General features: G+C 53.7%; 1 protein-coding gene across 1 annotated transcript in view; it reads right to left on the bottom strand.

Annotated features, from left to right (window-relative positions):
• The window catches only part of AKNA (AT-hook transcription factor), a 41,825-nt gene extending 18,034 nt beyond the window's left edge, over positions 1-23,791 (bottom strand). Inside the window, exons 1-10 of the mRNA XM_065418910.1 lie at positions 23,440-23,791; positions 18,380-19,614; positions 17,506-17,580; positions 6,294-6,450; positions 5,263-5,414; positions 4,953-5,012; positions 3,357-3,484; positions 1,820-2,036; positions 1,201-1,355; positions 153-326 (exon numbers count right to left, since the gene is read on the bottom strand). Coding sequence (XP_065274982.1) covers positions 153-326; positions 1,201-1,355; positions 1,820-2,036; positions 3,357-3,484; positions 4,953-5,012; positions 5,263-5,414; positions 6,294-6,450; positions 17,506-17,580; positions 18,380-19,614; positions 23,440-23,791 — 2,705 coding nt within the window. The remainder of the gene's footprint in view (positions 1-152; positions 327-1,200; positions 1,356-1,819; positions 2,037-3,356; positions 3,485-4,952; positions 5,013-5,262; positions 5,415-6,293; positions 6,451-17,505; positions 17,581-18,379; positions 19,615-23,439) is intronic.
• Between the last annotated feature and the right edge of the window lie 343 nt (positions 23,792-24,134).

Here is a 24,134-nt window from a genome sequence, read left to right as displayed (position 1 = left end):
ACGATTTCCCCTCCCTTCTAACAGAGCCGAAATTTTGGGCCTACAGTCAGTTGGCGCTGTCCCTTTAAATTAATCTCTGGTCACTTCCCCTCTCCCCCCAATTAGTGCAGGATATTCACAGGGCATGCATTTTGTGCTCCTGAATTACTTACGGCTGAGTGGTCACATGGGTCCTCTCTTCCTTTAATGACAGCATCCCGTGAGGGCTCTCAGCCATCCCAGCATCTTCTGCAGCAGGGCCATCCACTTCCTGTGGGGAGCCGTTCTCTTCCAGGCCCAGCTGTTCCATGCTCAGAGATTCAGGCAAGGACTTGAAGCTATTGTAGCTGGTGGTATGAAAGAGATTGAGTGTCTCTCCAGCCAGCCAGAGGTCCCCTTCCTAGTGGCAGCAATACCATGTTCCAGCACCCAGACCCAGTTAAAACACCAGGGGCACTCGCACCTTAGGATGATGCGCCAGCTCCCGTTTGATCTGGATTGACTGGCAGCAGCCAGTTTCGCAGGACAGGTTAGCAGCCGGATGCGTAAGCAAACAGGGCACTGGCAGCACTATCAGAGCAAGGGATAGTATGGGCAAAAGCTCCCTCACTGCTCTGCCAAAGCACCTCAATCCTACCTGGCAGAGGCTCTAGTGATTTCAGCACCAAGCTCCCACACACAGCTTTAGCAATGCAGATGTGGCTGCCCCTGCCAGGCTGGTATCATGTGCTGGTCATTCCAGGGGACAAGATTGAAGCTACTAAACTCATGACACGTGTGTCCATGGCCGGGTTGGACACAGGCCTCCAGAGATGGGAACCAATTGCCCTTTGTGCCATGAGAAGTCGATGCTTGAACTCTCGGCCGGAACGAGATCAGTTTCCCCTTCCCAGTTACGAACACAGCGATGAGGCCAAATGCACCTTTCCTGCCTGGGATGGGCAGGGAAGCTATTCTCAATGCAGAGATCGATGCTGTGTTTTCAGAGCCCCTGACCTGCAGGCCCCTTTGTGTGACTGCCTCAGAGAGCTGACATCGGCAAAGAACTGAAGTCGAAACACATCCCCCTCGGGCACAAAACTGCTGTACTGCATGATCACTGCATGCCGGGCACTTGTGTTGCACGAGTGCTGGCTGTGAGCACGTAACGTGGAGCGTGCGTGTCCATTTCAACACGTCAGCATGCAAGGGGCTGGCTGGGTTAGCAGGGACAACACTTACTGGTCCAGCAGGTTACCGAAGAACTTCTCCACTTGAAGCTGCTTGTGCCGAAGGGGCTCGGGAAGCTCTTCTCTCTCCTCCTCCGTCTCGCCACTCGCAGAACTCACCTCTGCGTCCACTTGCACTTGGGCGCGGGCATGCTTTGGAACAGGGGCCTAGGGGGCAGAAAGGGGTAAGGTCAGCCCCCCAACCAGAACACCTCTGCCAGCAGGGGGCGCTGCAGGGAATGGTACCATATGCTGGCTGCAAAGGACCTCAGCAATTTTCTAGTTCAAGCCACAAATGGGAAGAATCTTGAAAGAAGCCAGGGCTTCTACACCATGTCGGGGCAGCTCAGCACTAAGCCAGCTCCAGCCTCTTCCAGCAGGAGGCGCTGTAGGGAAGCGAGTGGGAGCTCAGGCGGTGTGTGTGGATGGGGGATGGGGAGAGCTCACTGCTACTCCAGTTCTGGCCTGACCCCGTAGGAGTCGCTGAGGGAACTAGGCAGCAGCAGTGGCTGCGGACAGGGCATCCCCACTACTCCAGACCCAGGCGTTTTCAGTAGTGTCTTGGGAGTGAAAAGTGTCACCTTGCCTGGGAAACCTCAGGCCACAGAAACCGAGAGCAGCACAGCATTTACCTCAGGGTAGGGAGTGCGAAGGGCCGGGATCGGGGCTTGAACTGACGGCCTTGGGGAGGAGAGTGGCGGCTCTGAGACCAGGGTTGGCAAACAGCTGGGAGGCAAAGCTGGCTCAGAGCAATTCCTCGGGGAGGGCAGGCTCTGCAGCGCTCGGTCAATCCCATCCTTCAGCTCCTCCAAGCGCATTCCCAGGCGGAATATCTCCCCTTCCACCGCTCTGAAACACACCATGCCAGCAACAGAGGGGTGAGGGCCTTCAAAACCATGCCCAGGTGGAAAGAAACAGCCCACAGCTTAGAAAGGAAGGATGGCCCAGCGGATAAGGCACTGGCATAGGACCCAGGCGCTCTGAGTTCAGGTCCCTCTTTGCTACAGGCTGCTTGGGTGACTCCTTGTGGCCCCCTCCCCATCTGGTAACAATCCTTCCTTTGTTTGGCCTGTCTGTTTGGATTGCAAGCTCATGGCTGGGACTGTCTCTGGGTGTGCGTACAGCACCTAGCACACTGGGCTTCTGCTCTGAGACGGGGCACTGGCAATAGAAATAAAACATAACGACTGCCCCACACTAGAATGCTCTGGGCCAGGTTCTGAACCAGGTAAACCGGCAGCAGGGGAACTGCCAGACCAAAGGGTACTAACAGTGGCCAGTAGCAGGTGCTTCAGCCTTAGGCTGGCTTCTCCCCCTTCCGTGTTTTTACCCTATCTAATATACCTGCAGGTGCTGTTATTGTCCATGTCAGTGAACATCAGGACTAACTTCACTGGTGTGGGAGGGGTTGCCCTGGATTTACACTGTTGTGGCTGAGATCAGGTCTGGTCCACTCCCACCAGCTCTTAGAGCTCATCTGTCACGCAGGGTACACATGCAGCTCCAGGTCATTGTCTGCAGCGTCAGAGCGTCCTTTTAAACATGTGAATAATGAGCCAGGAGAAATCAGCCGACAGAGCTGGCTAGTACGGGATTGGAACGCAGCGGGCAGTAATTCACTGCTTAGGATTCACAGGCCTCATCCCTTCATTAACGTCCATAAGTATCACTCAGGAAACACAGGTAGATTAGAATAAAACGGCATAATCGCAACAGGACAGGCCAGTGTCACAAATGTGGCTGCATTAATCACACTGATGGACTGGACTGCGGCTCATCTGCACAGGAGTTAAGCATTCATTCACGCCCCTTTGCGGCTGGCTGCTCAAATAAACCCAGTTTTCAAACTCCAATCCCAGAGCCCCTCTCTGTCCAACCTACATTTTCTTTCTTGGGCTCTAACCCCCTCATGGCAGTGTCTGAGCACCTCATTTATCCTCACGCCCCGGGGGCGGTGTTGTTGTCTGCATTTTACAGACGGGAACAGAGACAGTAAGCAATTTGCCCAAGGTCACAGGGTACCTGTAGCCAAGCCCAGAATTGAACTCCTGGTCTCCAGAGTCCCAAGCTGGCACTCTAACCACTGAGCCATGCTTCCCCTTGATATAAATCATCATTTGAAGAGGACTCTGTTTAAGGAACAAAGGCGGATGGAAAAAAAAAAGCTACCTGTCTGGATCGAAGTCCCCAAGGGGCCCCGCTGCGCCTGGGCGCTGTTGCTGCAGACGGTTCTCTTCCCGGGCCTGCAAATATGCTCGCTCCAGAGCATCCTGCGCGTCCTTGAGCCTCGCAAATCCCTACGAAGGGGGCAGCACATCAAAATGCGTGAGTCTGAGCTTTCGGCCCCCCCACGCTATGGAATCCTTATGCCACATGACACGCCCAGGACGGCGTCTGGCTAGGCCGCGAGGGTGGGATTTTGAACTCCAGCCAGGCTGAACTGGGCCTGTGAATCCTGAGTTTAACAAAGCCAGAACCACACACATGCAGCCATCACGAGTCCTCAGAGGAGATAAACCTGGGACCTTCAGAACCGGAAGCATGAGCCTCTGTCAATTGAGCTAGAGAAAAGCAACAGAGGGTCCTGTGGCACCTTTGAGACTAACAGAAGTATTGGGAGCATAAGCTTTCGTGGGTAAGAACCTCACTTCTTCAGTCTTGCATCTGAAGAAGTGAGGTTCTTACCCATGAAAGCTTATGCTCCCAATACTTCTGTTAGTCTCAAAGGTGCCACAGGACCCTCTGTTGCTTTTTACAGATTCAGACTAACACAGCTACCCCTCTGATACTTGAGCTAGAGAGTTACTCCATTAGCTATGCTTAAGTAGAAGGCTCTTATCCCCTTTGGGGCCAGCCATAAGAGGAAACAGGATCACACACACCAAATCAACATATTACAGTGGTGCTAGGAACTATATAGATATGCCCAGCACTAGCACCCCTGGCACAAGAGGACTAAGTAAGTACAGCATTGCTTAACAACCTCCTCCCTGCTCCGCTGCCCTGTTTGCCTCCCCACCAGGGCCGGCTCCAGGCACCAGCGAAGGAAGCAGGTGCTTGGGGCGGCCAATGGAAAGGGCCGGCACGTCCAGGTCTTCTGGGTCCCTCAGTCCCTCTCTTCCTCTTTGAGCTGCCGCCGAAGTGCTGCCAAAGGGGAAGAGAGGGAACGAAAGACCCACCGCCGAATTGCCGTGGAAGAATGAAGCGGCGTGGTTGAGCTGAAGTACCGCCGATCGGCTTGATCTTTTTTTTCGCTTCGCCGCTTGGGGCGGCAAAAAAGCTGGAGCCGGCCCTGCTCCCGACGCTCAGTGAAGAGCTCTTACACTGAAGCTGTGGCCCGGCTGTGAAACTCCACGGCTGTGACTGTGCCCAGCTGCGGCAGTGTCACAACGTTGGCATCACAGCAGCAGGTTGCCACCTCGCCCTGGCGTGACGCTGCACAGCATCGGGAGGCAACAGTACCGTGCCACGGCACTGAACAGCCTCAGGCCTGGTGACACTGCTTTATTGGGGACACGCGGGGTCTTCTGCATAGAATCACCGGACTGGAAGGGACCTCGAGAGGTCATCTAGTCCAGTCCCCTGCACTCCTGGCAGGACTAAGTATTATGCGCTTCAGCCCCTCTGGGGTTCTCAGTGACCGAATGGGCCACATGCACGTGCCTGGCACGAGACACAACTGCCACTCCACATAGATCTCCTGGAAATTCCTGGGATCTCAGAAAAGGGGCGAATAAGAGAAGCAGAAAGTAAAGCTGGGTGTACCGAGAGCTGGTCCTGCGGGGTCAGTCTTCCCATTTGGATCAGTCCCTCGAAGGATTCCACCTGGATAGGAGGAATAAGGCATTAACTAATGTCCCATGGAGCTGACCTACAGGAAGGTAATTCTAATGGTTGCAGCATTACAATGGAGCTTAACCTCCTAGACCTGCCCCTCTTCCTCATGGTTCCTTTCTTGTCCCCCATCCCTTGCTGGATTCTCCCCCAGAACTGACAAATTCAGCGCCCCCATTCCCCAAATGCGAGTGGGTTTCGTTCCACACACTGCAGTTGGCTCGCTCTGGACCCCACTTGCCTGCATCTCAAATTTCCTCGCCTGACCCGCCAGAGTCTGTATCAGGGGATCCTCCGGAAACGGTCTCTCCATAGAGGTGCAGGCGTCAACCCCGGTGAGTGTGGAATGAGCCAGAAAGGATGGAGCCTGGTTACCTGGTGCTGACGATGGCCCTGGAAGAGAAGACAAATGTAAGAAGATCCCAGCTGTGTCATCTCCAAGACTAAGGGACCACCTCCATCCTGAGCACCACGGCAGGGACAAGCCACAGTCTCCAGACCTGACTCCAGAGCAGTGAGATCAAATATGTTCAGCTCACTCTCAGCAGCTCCCGATGAGTCAGAGAGCCCAGGTGAGAAGCATCTGGGCTTCAGTCTCTGGTGCACGTGTCAATTGGCAGATGGAACTCCTTGTGAATGAGCATCTGCCTTGCGCCGGGATGAAAAGTCAGCCCTGCTTGGCTCTCTTTGCTTCTCCCACTGCTGCTGAGAAGATGGTGGGGGATATTTAGAGCTGGTACAAATGGTGCCAACTCCATTGAGGTCACTGGCATCGTGGCCGCTTGCGCCAGTGATGAATTTGGACCCGGGCCAACATTGGACCACATCCTTCCCGTACAGCGACACGTGGGGACTGCACATGGGCAGCATGGATGCAACTGCAGCAACTGGGCAGGTGATGACAAGATGCTGCATGAGAGGGGTCCCAGCAATGGGTGGGCGGCACAGGCACGGGGTAGGGAGGGCGCAAGGTGCATGGATCCTGCACACCAGAACGAGCAGCGTCTGCAAGAGCACAGCACCCCTACCACCATGGTGGAGTCCAGGGAGCTGGAACATAGGCTAGCGATGATGGACAGTATCTCCAGCTGCTGGTAGGTGGCGTGCATCCAGATTCCTCCATTGGCATTTGGTCTGGAGCTGTCCCCATCCGTGCTGCCCCAGTTGTGAACAGCTGGAGAACAGCAGGCGTAAGGGAGCTGCTTATTGCCAGGCAGGAAGGAAGGGGGCAGCAGAACGAGAGGAAAAGCAACTCCAGTGCCTCAAACCCACCTTCGTCCAGACCCGCTGGCAGGGCTGGAGCGGGGGTGGTGCTGAACTCTGCTGTCTGGATCTGTGGGATGCTGAAAGCCATGACCTTGGAGCCGTGGGCCATGGTCCCCATGTGAACGCTGTGGCTCGGCTTCGGCGGGTCGGCGTACAAGCTCACCTGAGGGGCGGGGAGAAAACAGAGCAGAGAATTCAGGTCACTCCTGACACTGACCCTCAGCACCCAGAGGATCAGGCTGATCCACCGGGACAGCTTGTGGGAAGCACCAGCTCTTTGTGTTGCTTTAGTCTGGGGGATATTCTTACATGCTGGCCTTGGGGTAATGCTCTGCACTGCCGTAAAGGAGCTCCCGCTCCCATTCCCTGCTCTGATCTCCCACTGCCCAAGCAGGGAGAGGCTGAGAGCACCATGCACAGAGAAGGCTCGGCTTGGGGCGTGTCTAGCAGCACCAGCTGTGGGATTCTGTCAAAGGAAGAGCCAGCTCCACCACTAACCAACTGCTCATCCTGCCTCTCACATTGCTAGTGGGCTTTCTGAGGGACAGTAGGAGTCTCACCCAGCCTTCCTGAGCCAGGAGAGCAGAGACTAGTAAACACCAGCTCAGTCTGGCCCTACCACCCCTTACGTTGCCCTAGCAGACCCCGATCTCCACCCCAAGGAACAACAACAGCAGCGTATTCCCGGAACATCAGTGCAGGGCTAATGACTGGGGTGGGTGCATCAGGGTGGATGGGATGGACGGGGACAAGAGTGTAATCTAGCACTCAGAAGATGTGTATCTACATGTACGCTCAAATCCACGCGTAGCCCACATGCACAAAACTGCATGCGCACACACTCAAATACATGCACACACATATCCACCTTGACACGTTATCAAGATTTTGGGCACATGAAGTGCTGAAAGCAGAAATCTCGCCCCGAACTATTTTCCAGCCAAACTCTTTCTTTGGCTCCCTTGTTAGCCCGGAAGGAGCAACAAGGATACCCATACTAGTTGGCACCAGGATACCCGTGTTGGCTGGCAGCGCCTCTTTTTAGTTGCACTTCACGTCCTCGCAATAAAATGCAATCCATTCAGAAACAGTATCGTAGCCTCAGCACCAAGGCACTTGTCTCTGCCTTCTTCCTCCTGGGCCCCTTTCCCAGCTCTCATCCCTCCTCTGCTGGCAGAGGACTTGGCTGGATTTCAGTAATCCCCACCATCTGCTCGCTCCCGCGCCGTGAAGCATGGCTCAGAACCCATCTCCACCTGCCCCGCGTTAACCAAGATCTGGGAGGAGTTCCCTCCAAATCTCTTCCTTTCATTCCATTTTTGGTAGCAAATTCTCCCCCGCCCAAACTCCCAGGAACCCAGGTGGAGACAGAGGGCAGAGCTTGTGCCCATCTGCGCTCTTCTGAACTGCTTCTTGCCTTATTGTTACCCCCCATCCACATGCCCTCTATAAGAACGGCCATAAAGCGTCAGATCAAAGGTCCATCTAGCCCAGTATCCTGTCTTCCGACAGTGGCCAATGCCAGGTGCCCCAGAGGGAATGAACAGAACCAGGTAATCATCAAGTGATTCATCCCCTGTCACCCATTTCCAGCTTCTGGCAAACAGAGGCTAGGGACACCATCCCTACCCATCCTGGCTAATAGCCATTGATGGACCTATCCTCCATGAACTTATCTAGTTCTTTTTTGAACCCTGTTATAGTCTTGGCCTTCACAACATCCTCTGGCACAGTGCGTTGTGTGAAAAAATACTTCCTTTTGTTTTAAACCTGCTGTGTATTAATTTCATTTGGTGACCTCTAGTTCTTGTGTTATGAGAAGGAGTAAATAACACTTCCCTATTTACTTTCTCCATACCAGTCATGATTTTATAGCTATCCTTCAGTCATCTGGTACAGAAGCTGATTTAAATGATAGGTTACAAACCACAGTTAGCAGTTCTGCAATTTCACATTTGAGTTCTGGTGACTTCCCCAGATTTGTCACCTAAAAAGAAGGGCTCAGGTTTGGGAAGCTCCCTCACATCCTCAGCCGTGAAGACTGATTCATTTAGTTTCTCCGCAATGGCCTTATCATCCTGGAGCGCTCCTTTAGCATCTCGATTTTCGAGTGGCCCCACTGGTTGTTTAGCAGGCTTCTTGTTTCTGATGTACTTAAAAAAATTTTTGCTATTACTTTTTGAGTCTTTGGGCTAACTGTTCTTGAAATTCTTTTTTGGCCTTCCTAATTATATTTTTTACACTTCATTTGCCAGAGTTTATGCTCCTTTCCATTTTCCTCAATAGGATTTAACTTCCACTTTTTAAAGGATGCCTTTTTGCCTCTCACTGCTTCTTGTACACGGTTTACATTGTTTACATTGGTGGCACTTTTTTGTTTCTCTTACTAAGTTTTTTACTTTGGGGTATATTTACGTTGAGCTTCTATTATGGTGTCTTTAAAAAGTTTCCATGCAGCTTGCAGGGATTTCACTTTTGGCGTCGTACCCTTTAATTTTTGTTTAATTAACTTCCTCAGTTTTGTGTACGGTAGTTCCCCTCTCTGAAATTAAATGCCTCTGTGGTGGGCTGCTGTGATGTTTTCCCCACCACAGGTATGTTAAATTTAATTATATTATGGTCACTATTACCAAGCGGTTCAGCTATATTCACCTCTTGGACCAGATCCTGTGCTCCACTTAGGACTAAATCAAGAATTGCCTCTCCCCTTGTGGGTTCCAAGACTAGCTGCTGAAAGAAGCAGTCATTTAAGGTGTCAAGAAACGTTATCTCTTGCATCCCGTCCTGGAGGTGACATGTACCCAGTCAATAATGGGGATAATTGATTATTGAGTTTTTTATTTTAATAGCCTCTGGAATCTCCCGGAGCATTTCACAGGCACTATCACCATCCTGGTCAGGCGGTCAGTAGTATCTCTCTGCTGCTATATTCTTATTATTCAGGTATGTAATTACTATCCATAGTGATTCTATGATACAGCTGTATTGGCCATCGACCATGACAGTGCTGTTGTGAGCAGCTTGCTCGGAACTCGTCGGGTTTCTGCTTCCATTAGCAGCCACCCAGGAGCCTGCCCCACAGAGCAGAAATCGACGCATTTCTCTCCATACAGAGTTGGTGGCTAAAATGCAGTTTGCAGGTCAAAACTGCTCCAAGGAGTTCTCCAACTGGCTAGTGCGACAGAGTTTCAGCAGGAGATGTTTCATTCCCAGCCGGACAGCCTTGTTGCTGGAGAGGTGCATGCTGGGAGCTGGAGCTAGAGCTGGGCAAAATGTTTGCAGCAAATAGTACATTTGCTGAACAATGCATTTTGGGGGGTATTGAAACTCTTCGCAAATTCAGGTCAAATTTGACTAATAGTTTCAACCAAAAATAAAAATAAAAAATGAAGAATTCCGAAATGTTTGTGAAACGAATCGTTCCCACATGTAGTTTTGAATCAAGAATGAAAAGTTTTGTTCAACCCGAATTCATTTTTTTTCTTTTGGTTTTTCATTTCAGCGAGAAAAACTGAAGGAAAAAAAAAATCAGTTTTGATTAGAAACCAACCAAATTCTTTTTCTGTATTTTTCAGTTTAGCCCCCAAACCAAAGAATCAGTTGTTTGCCCAGCCCTCTCCTCTTTATACGTTTTAGCCAAGGAGTGTTGCCTGGAACCAGCAACGCGAGACAGCAGTCACTCAACACGCATGTCACACACGAAGGACGACGCACAGCACCAAACCTAACTACTGAGGGGAATAAGAGAGTATACAGGGCATGGATCTGCATGGAAAAGGAATGTATCCTACCCCAGGAACTCATGCAAATACATACCTGCATGTGAATCCTCATACAATTACCCATTCACAAAAACATGCACATGTGGCCCTCGACGGGTCTTTCTGGCCTTGAGAATCATTCATTCAGGAGGCAGGAATAGTACCATGTGATATAGGTGACCCCCCCACAGCACAGGCAGTGGATTACAAACAGCAAATGTTTTGCAGCAATAGTCGCGTTAGGCAGTTTGCGAGCCACCCATCGGCTCAGCTCATCCCTCAGATAGAGCGTGCAGCTGTACAACCAACGGGTTTGGGGATAATGCACAAACCCAGAGGGGAGGTGAATGTGCTGAATGGATTTGTCCTTGCGAACAGCCTGCCCAGCTCTGTTCCATGTCAGTTCGGTGCCAGCCAGTTTTATGCCAGAATGCAGCAAGAGACTGGCTCTTGGGAATGGAAACGGAAAGAATTTGTGACTTGTACAGCCAGAAAACATATTTACCGCATTTATTTATAACAGAGACTGGGGGACTTGCACGCACCTAGCAAGAGACGTTGCCTGGCTCAGAGATTGCACAATCTAAAGAGACGAGACAGACAAAAGGTGGGAGATTATTATCTGCACTTTACTATAGGAAATCGAGGCACAGAGAGATTGAAAGTGACCTGCCCCTAGTCACGTGGTGAGCCAGCGTCAGAGCAGGAATTGAACCCACAGCTCAGTGCCTTACCCACAAGACCATCCTTCCGCCCCAGTCTGCCTCTAATTTCAACAGCTGACTTCTATTCTAATTTGGGACTGACTGGAAGGATTGTTTAGTTTTAAGGAGCGCCAGCATGAGACCCGTGGACAGTCACGGTGTTGGGAGTAGAGGGAAGGCCCCTGTCCCAAAGCCAGCAGGACAGCCCCGATTCGCAGCCTGCAAGACAATTAGAGTCTCGAGTTCACTTGGGCACCTGCTTCACACAGCACCACAAGGTGATGGAGGGAGGAAGCGCGGGTCAGTGGTTACGACACGAGCAGAGATGCGGGAGAACTAGGTTCAAGTCCCTCCTCTCTTACTGACTCTCCTGTATGACCTTGGGCGAGTCACTTAGCCTCTCTGTGCCTCAGTCCCCCATCTGTACAATGGGTATAACAGCCCTGCCCTACAGGGGTGTTGTGAGGATAAATACATTAAAGATTGTGAGGGGCATACTACAGTGAAGGGGGGGGCATGTAAGTACCTAAGATAGATGATGCCAGTGCACCATCGACACCACATCAGCGTCGAGATAACAGAGTGTGATAACCCGGGACACACCACATTGTGCCATCGCTTGGACACAAACACTGCAGGGCCCCCCCCACTCTGAGCAACATTGTGGTGTGATGACTGCATCCTGTAATGCACAGTCCAGCGTCCCTGCCCACAAATGCATGATGGCTGCTCTAGGCGATCCATTAGATGAAGAGGGAGCCTTCATGCTCTGGTGATCAAAGATAAGAACTTGAAACAGAAAGAAAAGAAAAGCACTCTGGAGATTAGAGAGATGCACATTTGATTTGCGGGAAAAGATCCAGGAGGGAGCACACGACCAAGATACTTGGTGACCTGCCTGCAAATGCTACAGCACTCCCACCATATAGCCTAAGGCTGCCAGCAATTGGAAGTTCCAGCCATCCTTACAGACTTTCTGCCACCGGAAGCAGAGGGGGGGCGTGGGCCTGGGAACGTGCATGTTTTTATATATAAATACACACACTAGCTAATCGCTTGCAATGATTCAGAAAGCAGCGGCTGGTGCCAGCAAGACCTTTTGGGCTAATAAAATAGTCACTGACTATGATAAGTCACAGGCTTAAGAGCCTAATTCTTTCTTTTTTAAAGACACACTGCAGTGCTTCTCCAGAAGGGGTCCAGAGGAAACGCATAGCAGTCCCTGTTCTCTGTTAGTTTCGGCCAAACCTTCAATCTTAAGCAGGCTTCCATGTTTGCATTCACGATCAGGGCCTTAGAGCTGTTCAGGCATTTATATTACACTCCTCACTGGTGGAGCTGAGACCCCTAGCTATCTACCTGACCTAAACTGCCGGCCCAGAACACTACCCCTCTCTACACATCCCAATTATTTTCATCTGCAATTTGTGCGCCCAACAAATGGAGGCCAGCGTTCGTAAATCTGCCTCTTTCTGTCTTACTTCTCCTAACCAGCAAGCCCTTTCCCTAAGGGGACTAAGGACTGGCTTCCCCAGAGGGATGGGCTGGCGGTACTGATCCTATGCAGAATTCTGACAAATAAGCGATGCTCTCGGCTGGTGATTAGTTCTGGTCTATACTAAAGCTAATGCTACTTTCCCTATATTGAGGGTTAGTCTTTCCTAATGGTTAGAACAAGGAATTGGGAGTCAGGACTCCTGGGTTCTTTCCCAGCTCTGACTTGGCTGGGTAACTTTGGGCAAGTCACTTGACGCCTGATTTTCAGAAGCGCGGAGGACCTGCAACTCCGATGGACAGCTGGAGGGGTGGGGTGTTCAGCTGTTCCGAAAATTAGGTCCTTAACGTTCTCAGTGTCTCCGTTCCTCTGTGTGTAGAGTGGGGAGAACCCCTACCTCAAGAGGGGAGGTTTAATGTCTAATGTGCTTTGAGATCCGCACGGGGCAGGTGCTGAAACAGTGCAAAGCATTATTCCAGGCCACGTCACCTCGAGCAGAGTGGAGCTGCTCCTTCATGTTTGTAGCACAGCTGGAGCCTGCACTTCGGACCCCCCGGCCCCTGAGTTCACCAATAAACCTTCCCCGTGTGATGCAGAGGAGAGTGTATTGCTGAACAACCGGAAAGCCTGAAGAACAGCGCTGGGTGCTGCACTGTCGCTTTAAGAGCTGGATGGATTCTTTGGGAAAAAGAGGTTCCACCCCATATCTACAGGCTGCCAAACCCATTATCCTAGGGGGACCCCCAGGCTGGGCTCCAGATGGGGGGGGGATCAGCCCTCACCCACACCTGTCTGCCTGCAGGGCCATGGTGCTGAAAGAGGCCCCCTCTCTCCCCAGCCAGCCGGGACCTGGGAGCGGGTACACAGCGATCCTGCAGCTGGGAGGCTGTAGTGCAGAGTGACAGCGCCCCCCCTGAGCCCAGGGAGCTCCCGGCACGTGAGATGTTGCACTGAGACGTGTCAACCCCTGACACGTGCCAGAGGGAGATGTGCCGTGCCAGCCAAGATGACAGCCCCAAGCCCTGCAGGGGAGCACGGGCCTTCACCAGGCCTGGGGGGGGCCTTGCAGACAGGGGACCAGACACCGAGCAGGAAGAGGGAGGGACGTGCTCTGCTTAGGGATGGTCCCCTGCTCCCACTTCCAAACCCTGCTCACTGATAGACCCTTCACCCCACAGAGGCCCCCACTCCCAGAGGGTGTCTCTCCATCACCCCAAGCCTAGCTAGACCCTTGCCCTTCTACCCCCAGGCCTCATTCCCAGACAACGACCTGTCCATGCCCCACCTCCCTGCACATGGCTGGGCTCCCCATCCAAGCTGCATTCCCAGACGGACCGCCCCCCGCCAGACACACACTTTGTTCACAGACAGCGCCTCCTCCACGCTGAGCCCCAGTCACTCCTCTCACCGGGGCCTCCCCCCAAAGCCCTGCTCACAGACCGACCCTCCTCAGCCAGCCCCGCCACATCCCAGACAGACCGTCCCCACTCTGAGCGCGTCCACACAGCCTCCCCCTGCTCTGGGTTGATCACAGCACGCGGACTGCTGCCAGCTCTCTCAGCCGCGGCTTTTCTCCGGGGCGTCCCGCCGCACTACCTGCTACAGCAGCGCACGGCAAAGAGCGACTGGGGCCCCAGCTGGCGTGTGCGTAAGGCACTGCATGGGAGGCTAAAGGGGACAGATGGGCCCAAAGCTAGGAGGACAGGGTTGCTTGGAGCATAGCTACACCCCAGAATGCCAGGGAGCAGCAAGAGGAAGGATTGCCCAGTGGTTTGGGCGCTAGCCTGGGACTCGAGAGATCCAGGTTCAGTTCCCTGCTCTTCCGCCGTGGAAGTTCTGTGGCCTGCGTTATCCAGGAGGTCAGACTTGACGGTCACACTTCCGGCCTTGGAATTTAGGACGTGGGCAAATCACCATTGAAGTGAATGGAGCTGTAATAATTTGCACCCGCTGAGGATCTGGTTCTCTGTGCCTCAGTGTCCCGTATGTAAAATGGGGATAACAGCACTGGCCTGCCACCCATGGGTGTTGTGAAGACAAATACATTAAAGAGTGTGAGGTGCTATGGCAGGGGTGGGCAAACTATGGCCCGCAGGCCACATCCGGCCCATCAGACCTTTTAATCCAGCCCTCAGCTCCAGCCGGGGAGCGTGGTTGGGAGCTTGCCCCGGGAAGCAGCTGGCATGACCCCCTTCCGGCTCCTACGTAGTATGTGGAGGCATGGTCAGGTGGCTCTGCATGCTGCCCTGTCCGCAGGCACCGCCCCCATAGCTCCCATTGGCCGGGAAGGGCGCCTGCAAACGGGGCAGCACGCAGAGCCACCTGGCCGCGCCTCCGCATAGGAGCCAGAGGGGGGGACATGCTTCTGGGAGCTGCTTGAGGTAAGCGCTGCCCGGAGCCTGCACCCCTGAGCCCCTCCTGTGCCCTAATCCCCTGCCCCAGCCCTGATCCCCCTCATGCCCTCTGAACCCCTTGATCCCAGCCTGGAGCCCCCTCTTGTACCCCACACCCTTCATCCCTGGCCCAACCTCAGAGCCCGCATCCCCAGACAGAGTCCTCACCCCCCCGTGCCCCAACAGCCTGCCCCATCCCTGATCCCCCTCCCGCCCTCTGAACCCCTCAGTCCCAGCCCGGAGCACCCTCCTGCACCCCAAACCCCTCATCCCCAGCCCCATAGAGCCCGCACTCCCAGCCGGAGCCCTCACCACCACCTCCCTGCACCCCAACCCCCTGCCCCAGCCCGAACTCCTCATCTCTGGCCCCACCCCAGAGCCCGCACCCCCAGCCGGAGCCCTGACCCCCTCCTGCACCTCTACCCCCAATTTCGTGAGCATTCAAGGCCTGCCGTACAATTTCCACAGCCCGATGTGGCCCTCGGGCCAAAACATTTGCCCACCCCTGTGCTGTGGTGATGGGGGCCAGAGAAGTACTTTAGACAGAGCGAACGAGCCGGGCTGCACCTGCAGCAGACCATTTGCCTAATCGATGGCAGGAAAGACAACTCCCACCTGTTCATGCTCTCTGTATGTGTGTGTATATATATCTCCTCAATATATGGTTCACTCTATATGCATCCGAAGAAGTGGGTTGTAGCCCACGAAAGCTTATGCTCTAATAAATTTGTTAGTCTCTAAGGTGCCACAAGTACTCCTGTTATTTTTGAGGAAAGAGTGTGTATTCCTCATTGGTTCCAGCTACATACGAAGCAAAGAAACAACTGCAGGGGGCAGCGCCCCCCCCCCCCCCCCGTCTTAGTGCATCTGCACACAGCACGTGCCTTGCAGCTGCGGTTTCACCCAGGCCCAGCACCACCAGGTGCAGGGGACCACAGAACCAGCCCTGCCATCTCTGCGAAGGTTCCCGACAGCAAACTCCTGGGCCAGAATATTGATGGCAAGTGAACCTACCAGAGGCAGGCACGCAAGAGCCACTTCAGAACGCACATGAACGGTCATGGGGGGGGGCGAGGGAGGGTTGCAACACGCACCCAGCTTCAGCGGCGTCTCTTTTCTTGCTGGACACGGGGAGCGGGGCTTGGCCTCGAACAGGAAGGGAAGGAGGAGGGGTGTGTAGCGGGGTGGTTACCCCGCTCCTGCCCTGAAGGGCTTAAAACAGCCCTGGGAGAGGGCTGTGGCAGGGGAAAGCAGCCCCCGCTGTAGCCAGTGCAAACAGGGCCCGGCTGGCCCTTATAAGAGAGCGGGGGGCCAGAAGGAAACAGACACACTCTCTCTCGCCTTTTGAGAGAGAAGGACCTGGCTGCCTGGGAAGCTGAGGAGGGGACCTAGGGTGGAGAGGTGCTGGGGAAGGGCAGAGGGAGCTGGGGAGCTCCAGCCTAGCACAGCGCCAGGCTGCAGGCCGAGTTAAGGGCCCACAAAGGTACTGAGGCTGCAGAGGGGCAGCCCAGAGATAGGCAGAGGCAGCTGGTCCAACCCCCCTTGCCGGCGATGAGTGGTTTATAGACTGCAGTCTGCCCCAGTGAGCGAGGGCTAGATGGTGACTGGCAGCAGCCACTGAGGCAAGGTGGGGATAGGAGGGTTGAGGGGGTTCCCCTGAGAGGGGAGACCCAGAGACAGAGGGGGTACTGCAGTGGGCAGAACCCCTGGGCAAAGGGCACCGGGGTCCGGAAGGGACACGGGGGGCCAGCGGCAGGCGAGACCTCAGCCAGCAGAGGGCGCTCCGGAGCTGGGAAAGAGCTAATTCCCTGGACAACCAGCAGGAGGCGCCGCGCCGGTGAATCGTCGCCCCGCCACAGGGAGACAGCGAGAAGCTTCGCAACGTGACCTTGCGCCAGATTTCGACTTCCCTTCCCCCAGCGCTGCGCTCGCTAAACCGCAGCTCGGCAGCTCCCCAGAAAGAGGAAGGAAGCAAGCGGCAGCGTGCGAGGACGCTGCGAATTCAAAGCTTGGGCCGTTGGAAGGGGAGTAGAGATGGAGCCTTTTGCTGGGAGCCAGGCTCCTATTGAGCAACTAACCCTCCACGTGCGCGTGTGCTGTCAGACTCGCCAAACCTGGGATGGAAATCAGACTGCTACCCTCGCTGGGGTGTGGGTATGAATCCATACTGCTCAGATTGATATTAACCCTGGAGACAGACAGCCCCCCTCACGAGCAGACAGGCTGAGGGGGCAGGTTCTGAACCTTAGAGACAATCCAAGCTTCAACCAGGGACAAGCCACTCTGGCCCTTTGGCAGGAGCTCGATCCTCAGAACTGCACCTGAGTTGCATAAACCGGAGCAGCTCTCTGGTTTGTGGGAAGGCTTAAGATCCCCACATGCAGCGCCCCTGCTTGCTCCTCAAGCTCCCGCATCGACAAGGGAAAACCTGGCCGGATGAAACGGGAACCAACCACGACACTCGCCCTGCTCTCAAACCACAAGTGAATCTCTTCAGAAGCTCCAAAGAGCTTGGGTAATTTATACCATGAAAAGGGCAGGTCTTGAGCAATCTCCGGCCAGAAGGCAGTGCGGCCCAGTAGCTAGAGTCCTGGACTGAGAGGCAAGAGACTAAGGTTCTATTCCCTGCTGCGTGACCACGGGGAGTCACTTCACCTCTTTGTGCTTGGCTTTCCCTAGCTGTAAAATAGAGATAACGATCCCTCCCCATCTTAAATACTATTACTATTGTAAATCTCACACACAGCCTGCTCTTGAGAGTCTGCCGGCCCAATGTGACAGCCCCCAAAGCATCTGGAAGAAACATCTGCAAGGAGGGGTGCGTTCCCAATCTCTGGCCTGTTTCAGACTCCCTGGCCATTGTACCTTTGCTCTCAGCCGCAGCCGGTCAATGGTGTTCTCAGCCTCAGCGTACTTGGTCAGCAGTCTGTGGTAGTCCTCCTGGAAGGAGAAGGAGGAGAGCACACGTCAGGGTCACGTAGGGGTGTTACTGTCACTGAGTATTTATATAGCAACATAAATGTCCAGCTGGGGGAAGGTGGATGCTGAAGGAGCAGTTAGCCACCGGGTATGAAAGTGCCCGGTGCATGTGTACAGACACACATACACTGCACATGTAAATGCCGCAGAACCATGTGCATCCAGGGCTTCAGATAATAGGGACTTCAGAATTTCGTCTGCAAACCAAGAATCAAGACATCAAAAATTAGTTCCCCCTCCGCACACATGCGCACACAATATTCTACCTGAATAAGTGACTGTGGTTTCCCTATGGTTAATTCTAATGCCCAGTCATTAACACGCCATGCAATGATCTGCCCCGTGGCAGTGCTGACCGGAATTCCAGAGGGATGAACGTCCCCAGTCAGCATTGTCTCCTAGTCCAGAGGCAACACCGTACAGGTGAAGGTGCCAACATTTATTCCCTCCATGCTCTGTGGCCCCTTTCTGCCCAGCTTCTTAGGGGAGAGGGATAGCTCAGTGGTTTGAGCATTGGCCTGCTAAACTCAGGGTTGTGAGGGGGCCATTTAGGGATCTGGGGCAAAAATCTGTCTGGGGATTGGTCCTGCTTTGAGCAGGAGGTTGGACTAGATGACCTCCTGAGGTCCCTTCCTACCCTGATATTCTATGATCCTATGCTAGGAGTGAAAAGGGAGGGCCCTCTGATTTCAATCCTGCATAGAGATCCCTGGTCTCTCTCCTAGTGAGGTTTCCCTGGTTTGTGAGAGGTGGAAGTTACCTGCAGCTGCTTCACCAGCTCAGTGGCTTGCTGCGGGGACTTGAACTCCTCAGGCACCATGGTGGTGGAAGGGGTAGGGCATTTTTGCGGGGACCCCTCCGCGCTGCTCAGCAACACCTCCCGGACGATCTCCGCAGGAGACTTGAAGACCACGGGGCTCGCTGACCCCCTGGCCCTCATGGGCAGAGTCCTGCTCCGCGGAGGGCGGTAACTCTGATCGTCCTTTGGGAACTTCACCCGCGGCTCCACCTTGGACAAATCCGGCAGCGGGTAGTTGAGCTGGCCTCGCCCGTATCGCGAGACTTCGGCTGCAGCCAGGGACGGCCTGGCGGGGCCTGACTTGGGCGAGCCAGACCGCTCTGCCTGCTTACTGGCGTTCCCCCGAGGGCTCAGGGACCTGGACTGCCTGCTGAACTTGGAAGGGAGTGCTGGGGAAATGGCCTTCTTCAGCTTCCGAGCCCTGTCCTGCTGCTGGCTGCCAGCCTGCCGTAGGGAAAGGGGAGTCTCTGTTGCCTTGAGCCTTAAGCTCTCCGAAGGCTCGGCTGCAGGCACAGGGCGGTGGTGGGATGCCCTAGCTCGAGCAGCAGAGGTTGCCTTGGAGATGGTTCGGGGAGGGTCCTCCACGCTCTCAGTATAGGAGGATTCTGGGAAGGTCTCCGCGTCGATGCTCGGGGCATTCTGAAGGTCTTCCACAGACAGGTGGTGCAGGAGGCTCCGGCTCAGGCTCCAGTGTCTGGAATCAGCCAGCGGGCTCAGCTCAGGGCTGTCCAGGTGCCTGCTTGAGGGCGACGAGGACTCCGTTTCTGCGGGGAACTCCAGGCTCTCTCCGAGTTGGCTCTGGCTTTCAAAGACATCAGCTCTGGTTCTCTGGCTTGGCTTGTGGGAGCACTCCAGCAGGGTGCTGGAGGGGGGCGGGCTGACGTCGGAGTGTCCCGAAAGCTCCTCTCTGCCGTCCGTGGTGAAGCTGAAGGATTTGCCGTAGTCCCCGTACAGAGCCTGGGCGTCCCGCAGAGCATCGGGGCTGGCGCTGTACTCTGAGCCATACTGGCCCTCGAAAGAGAGCTCCCCTTCACTCCCTGCCTCCCAGTCCCCCTCCTGTCTCTCCACGTCCCCTGAGCTGGCTCGGTCCTCATCCTCTTCAGTCATGTCTAGCTGCCTGTCTCTCTGTGGGTGCCAGTGGGCTGGGGAGGTTGGGTCCTCCTGTGTCCCATCATGCTCTAGCTCCTCACCATCATCTGGAAAACAAACAATAGTGCTACCATCACCAAGGGCTCTATGGTGTCTTTGTTCATTTGATTTCTCCCCATGAACCCAACCCCTAAAACTGCTCAGGAGAGTTGGGTTCTATTCCTAGCCTGCCACTGGCCTGCTGAGGGACTTTGGGCAAGTCACGTCTCCGTCCTCTGCCTCAGTTTCCCTATGTGTAAATGGCAGTAATGATACTGACCTCCTTTGTTAAAAGTGCTCTGTAAGAACTAGGCGGTGGTATTATTATTCCTACAAACATGGGGGTTTTTGTTTTGTTTTTTAATAATAATCCATGCTTTTTGCCCCCATATTCTCCTGCTGCAGCGAGTCCCACAGGTCATGTTACGTAGAGAAACAGTGATCACACCTACGTAACTGTAATTCTTTCCAGTTCTGCCGTTTTAAAATATACTGCCTTTTAACCCTTTCTGAGCACCCTCTTGTTCCATTACAAGATGGGAGCAGCCCAAGTGGCTTTCTCTGCACCATGCATACATTTCTAGACCTCCAGCATCTCTCTTTTTTCTATTCTCCAAGCCAAGCCACCTAGTCCTGGGGTAAAATATTTAAGAGTGGATGGAACCCAGCAACCTAGGTTCCATCGACTTCCAGTGAAGCTCCCAAGTCACTTTAGAAGATGACACTTTTGAACATTTTACCCTTAATTTTGTCAATCTGGAAAATCACATGGAGCTTCCCTTGCCCAACGGGTCCAATTCTCCTCTCATACCATTTTAACGTTGATGGAACTCCATCAACTTCAGTGGAGTTTCTCCTATCCTGCTGGTGTGCATCAAGAGTATCAGGCCGAACGTCCCTAATCGTTTTTATTGTCCCTGCTTTGGGATGTTTCTATTTCTGTTACGGCTTTAAGGGGAGATGGCCAAACCTTGAATGCTATCCATCAGAGGACGACGTACCTTCAGTATATATGTAACACTGAGAATATATTAGGGGTCATCATTAACCACATGAAGATATTTGCATATTATCCTTGGCCCTCAATACAGGCTAAGGATACAATTACCCGGCAGTTGGGAGGGACGGCTGAGCTAGCAGAGATCAAGTTAGTTCACTAAACAGAGCTGTAGCTGCACGGGCAGTGGGATGGGCTAGTCACCTGAGTACAATCCCGACCTGGTTCCCTAGGTGCATAGTCAGGCGGCTAGTCTGGCCCTCCGCCTATGGCCCCCCGCTCACCATACGTCCTGCAATCACCCTTCCCAACTGCAGCGCAGACGTACCCTGGATATCTTCTTGACTTTTCCGGCCACCACTGAGCAGATGCCTCCACGGAGATGTTGGCAAGGACAGCTCGATCTTTTACAACTAAATCCAAACCCACCACTGCATCTTACTGGCCTTAAGGATTTCTTCCCAGACCCATTACTTTGCCCTGGACTGCACTGACATTCACCCGCTCAACTGGCTCCCACCCATTTGCACTGCTCAAACACCTCCTCTTTTCAGCTCCTTCCAGAGTTTCTCACAAAATCTTCCTCAGTCTCAATTCACTGAAATGTTGGTACCATCAGGAAATCTTGCTGCTTCCACTGTTCCCTTCCCATTCCAAGGTCTTAAACTCCTTAGCATTAGCCTGTTTTTCATTTTAACCATCTTACACATTAACCAGTCAATCTCGACATCCCTGGGAACAATCACCATCCCCAGCCCATGGAACGCAAGGTGCAGAGATTAAGGGTAACATTTTCTGAAATGCCCAAAGGATTTAGGTGCCGACGTCCCAATCTGGGCTGCTTAGTGAGTAAGGGTATGTCTATACAGCGAAGAAAAACCCTGCAGCTGGCCCGTGCCAGCCAACTTGGCTCAGGTTGTAGACGTCTGAGTTTGGGCTGGAGCCCCAGCTTTGGGACCCTCCCACCTCTCAGGGTCCTAGAGCCCAGACTCCAGCCCGAGCCCAGACATCTACACAGCAGTGAAACAGCCCCACGAGCCTGAGTCGGCTGGCACAGGCCAGCCGTGGGTGTCTAGTTGCTGTGTAGACTTGGTCTTAGGCACTCGTGAAAATTTACCATTGGTGACTCGCCCCAAGACACAGCAGCAATCTGGTGTCAAAGCTGAGAATAGAAATGAAGAGTCTCCTGGCTGGGGTTTCAGACTTCTAGACTATGTCCTGACCAGCACTAGTCCTGGTGTTTGCTCCCCAAGGACACTCCAGCTGTTAACATCTTTCCATGCTGCGCAATGGTCATTTATTCCAACGCTGGGCTTCCTAGTTAGCACCATGCTGGGACTTTGCCTCTGACCATACAGTTCTAAAGGTTCCTTCCCAGAAAGCTGACTTCTACCAATACGTATGAGGAGAGATTAAAGAGGCTAGGACTTTTCAGCTTGGAAAAGAGGAGACTAAGGGGGGATATGATAGACGTATATAAAATCATGAGTGGTGTGGAGAAAGTGAATAAGGAAAAGTTATTTACTTGTTCCCATAATATAAGAACTAGCAGCCACCAAATGAAATGAATGGGCAGCAGGTTTAAAACAAATAAAAGGAAGTTCTTCTTCACACAGCGCACAGTCAACCTGTGGAACTCCTTGCCTGAGGAGGTTGTGAAGGCTAGGACTATAACAGGGTTTAAAAGAGAACTAGATAAATTCATGAAGTTTAAGTCCATTAATGGCTATTAGCCAGGATAGGTAAGGAATGGTGTCCCTAGCCCAGTGGGTCTCAAACTTTTTTACTGGCGGCCCCCTTTCACATAGCAAGCCTCTGAGTGTGACCCCCCTAATAAATTAAACACCCTTTTAAATATATTTAACACCATTATAAATGCTGGAGGCAAGGAGGGTTTGGGGTGGAGGTTGACAGCTCGCAACCCCCCATGTAATGACCTCGCGACCCCCTGAGGGATCCCGACCCCCAGTTTGAGAACCCCTGCCCTAGCCTCTGTTTGTCAGAGGGTGGAGATGGATGGCAGGAGAGAGATCACTTGATCATTACCTGTTAGGTTCACTCCCTCTGGGGCACCTGGCATTGGCCACTGTCGGCAGACAGGATCCTGGGCTGGATGGACCTTTGGTCTGACCCAGTATGGCCGTTCTTATGTATGGTCTGTAGGCCATATCTGCGACCACACTGAGAGGTAGCTGCAGGTTTCTTCTATATTCCCTGCACAACACCTGATGCACCTGGCACTCCCCTCTTGTGCGTCAGACGCGTCAGGAGAAAATCTGCTTGAGTGAATTTCCTGAGAACTGGCCCTTCCCAACAGGAGGGCTTCTCTAGCCTGCAGCCTTAGCACCTTCAGCCCAGATCCTGCCAGGTCTCATAAGCGGATTAACATCAGACCAAGTCAGTGCTCGGGTGAGGGACCTCCCAGGAAAACATTAAGGCGTGGCAAGCATGGGCACTGGAATTTCAATAGGTAGCGTTCTCTTTGCCCCAGTGCTGTAATGCTGAATGAGACTATTAGACGCACGCTCTCACCCCTTGTGATCATGAAAGACCACATGCCAACTGCGGTTTCAATTGGATACAGACTGGCTCCTCTCTTCCAGTACTAAACTGTTGTGATGCGCACATCTGATGGGTTCAGTGTTCTACCCCAGAGGTAGCTGCATTTTAGTGGCAATACCTATACACTTAAGCTCACTGGGATTTGTGTTCTTCAAGGCAACTGAGCTGCATTTCCCAGGTCCCAGCAGACTACTGGGGTCTGGAGAAAACACCCAATACCCTGGCATCGCCCATCCCCCCTGTGGCAGTCACTCTCTGCTCGGAGATATCTGTGCTATCTCCGTAGTACATGCAGGCTACCAGAGGAAGAGGACAGAAGAGAGAGCTGACTCACCAGCGGGTGGGCTCCTGGCATTGTCTCCTTGGACACTGCTCCACTCAAACTCCTGCAGTTCACTAAGGTCGAAGCTCCTGTCACTCTGTGCCAAGAGCCCCTGGGGGGAAGATGGCCCCTTCATAAGCCTGACGTTCCCCAGGAACTCCAGTTCAGTGGGCTCCTGGGCCGGGGACTCATCCCACTGGCCAGCGCGACCCACCAGTCCGTTCTCGTCCAGTCCAGCAACTCCATTCTCCTCCATGTACCCCTCAGATCCCTGCTCCACCGCCTCCTCCCAGCGCTGCCGCTGCCCAGAGCCATGGCCAAGGCCCGCCTCTCCCCAGTGGGCCCACGGCGCCGAGCTGGCCATGTCCTGCCGTCCCCGACGAAGGGCGTGAGGTGAGGCGGCAGGGCGAGAAGCCTGGCTAAGGAGGCACCTGCCAGGGCAGAAGGGGCTTCACTTGCATCATTTCATGGTGCAGGCGCCGAGGAAGCTCCGGGGGCTGGGGGCGCTTTGCTTCCTTGGGAAATGTAGGTCACAGCGCAGCTCCATTCAGCGCTTCAGTATCCTGCCTGCAGCTAAGAGGAGACAGACAGAGAGAGGGAGAGATGCTTAATGGCAGCCAGGAGGGACACAGTGGGTTCTATTCAGACAGTCCCTCTCCCTGTGTGTCCCCCCGCCCCAGCCCAGAGATGTCAGCTGCTGCCTGAAG

The sequence above is a fragment of the Emys orbicularis genome, chromosome 18 (genome assembly GCF_028017835.1).
Source record: "Emys orbicularis isolate rEmyOrb1 chromosome 18, rEmyOrb1.hap1, whole genome shotgun sequence".
In the NCBI taxonomy this organism is placed as follows: Eukaryota; Metazoa; Chordata; order Testudines; family Emydidae; genus Emys; species Emys orbicularis.
This window is presented reverse-complemented; position numbering and strand designations above follow the sequence as displayed.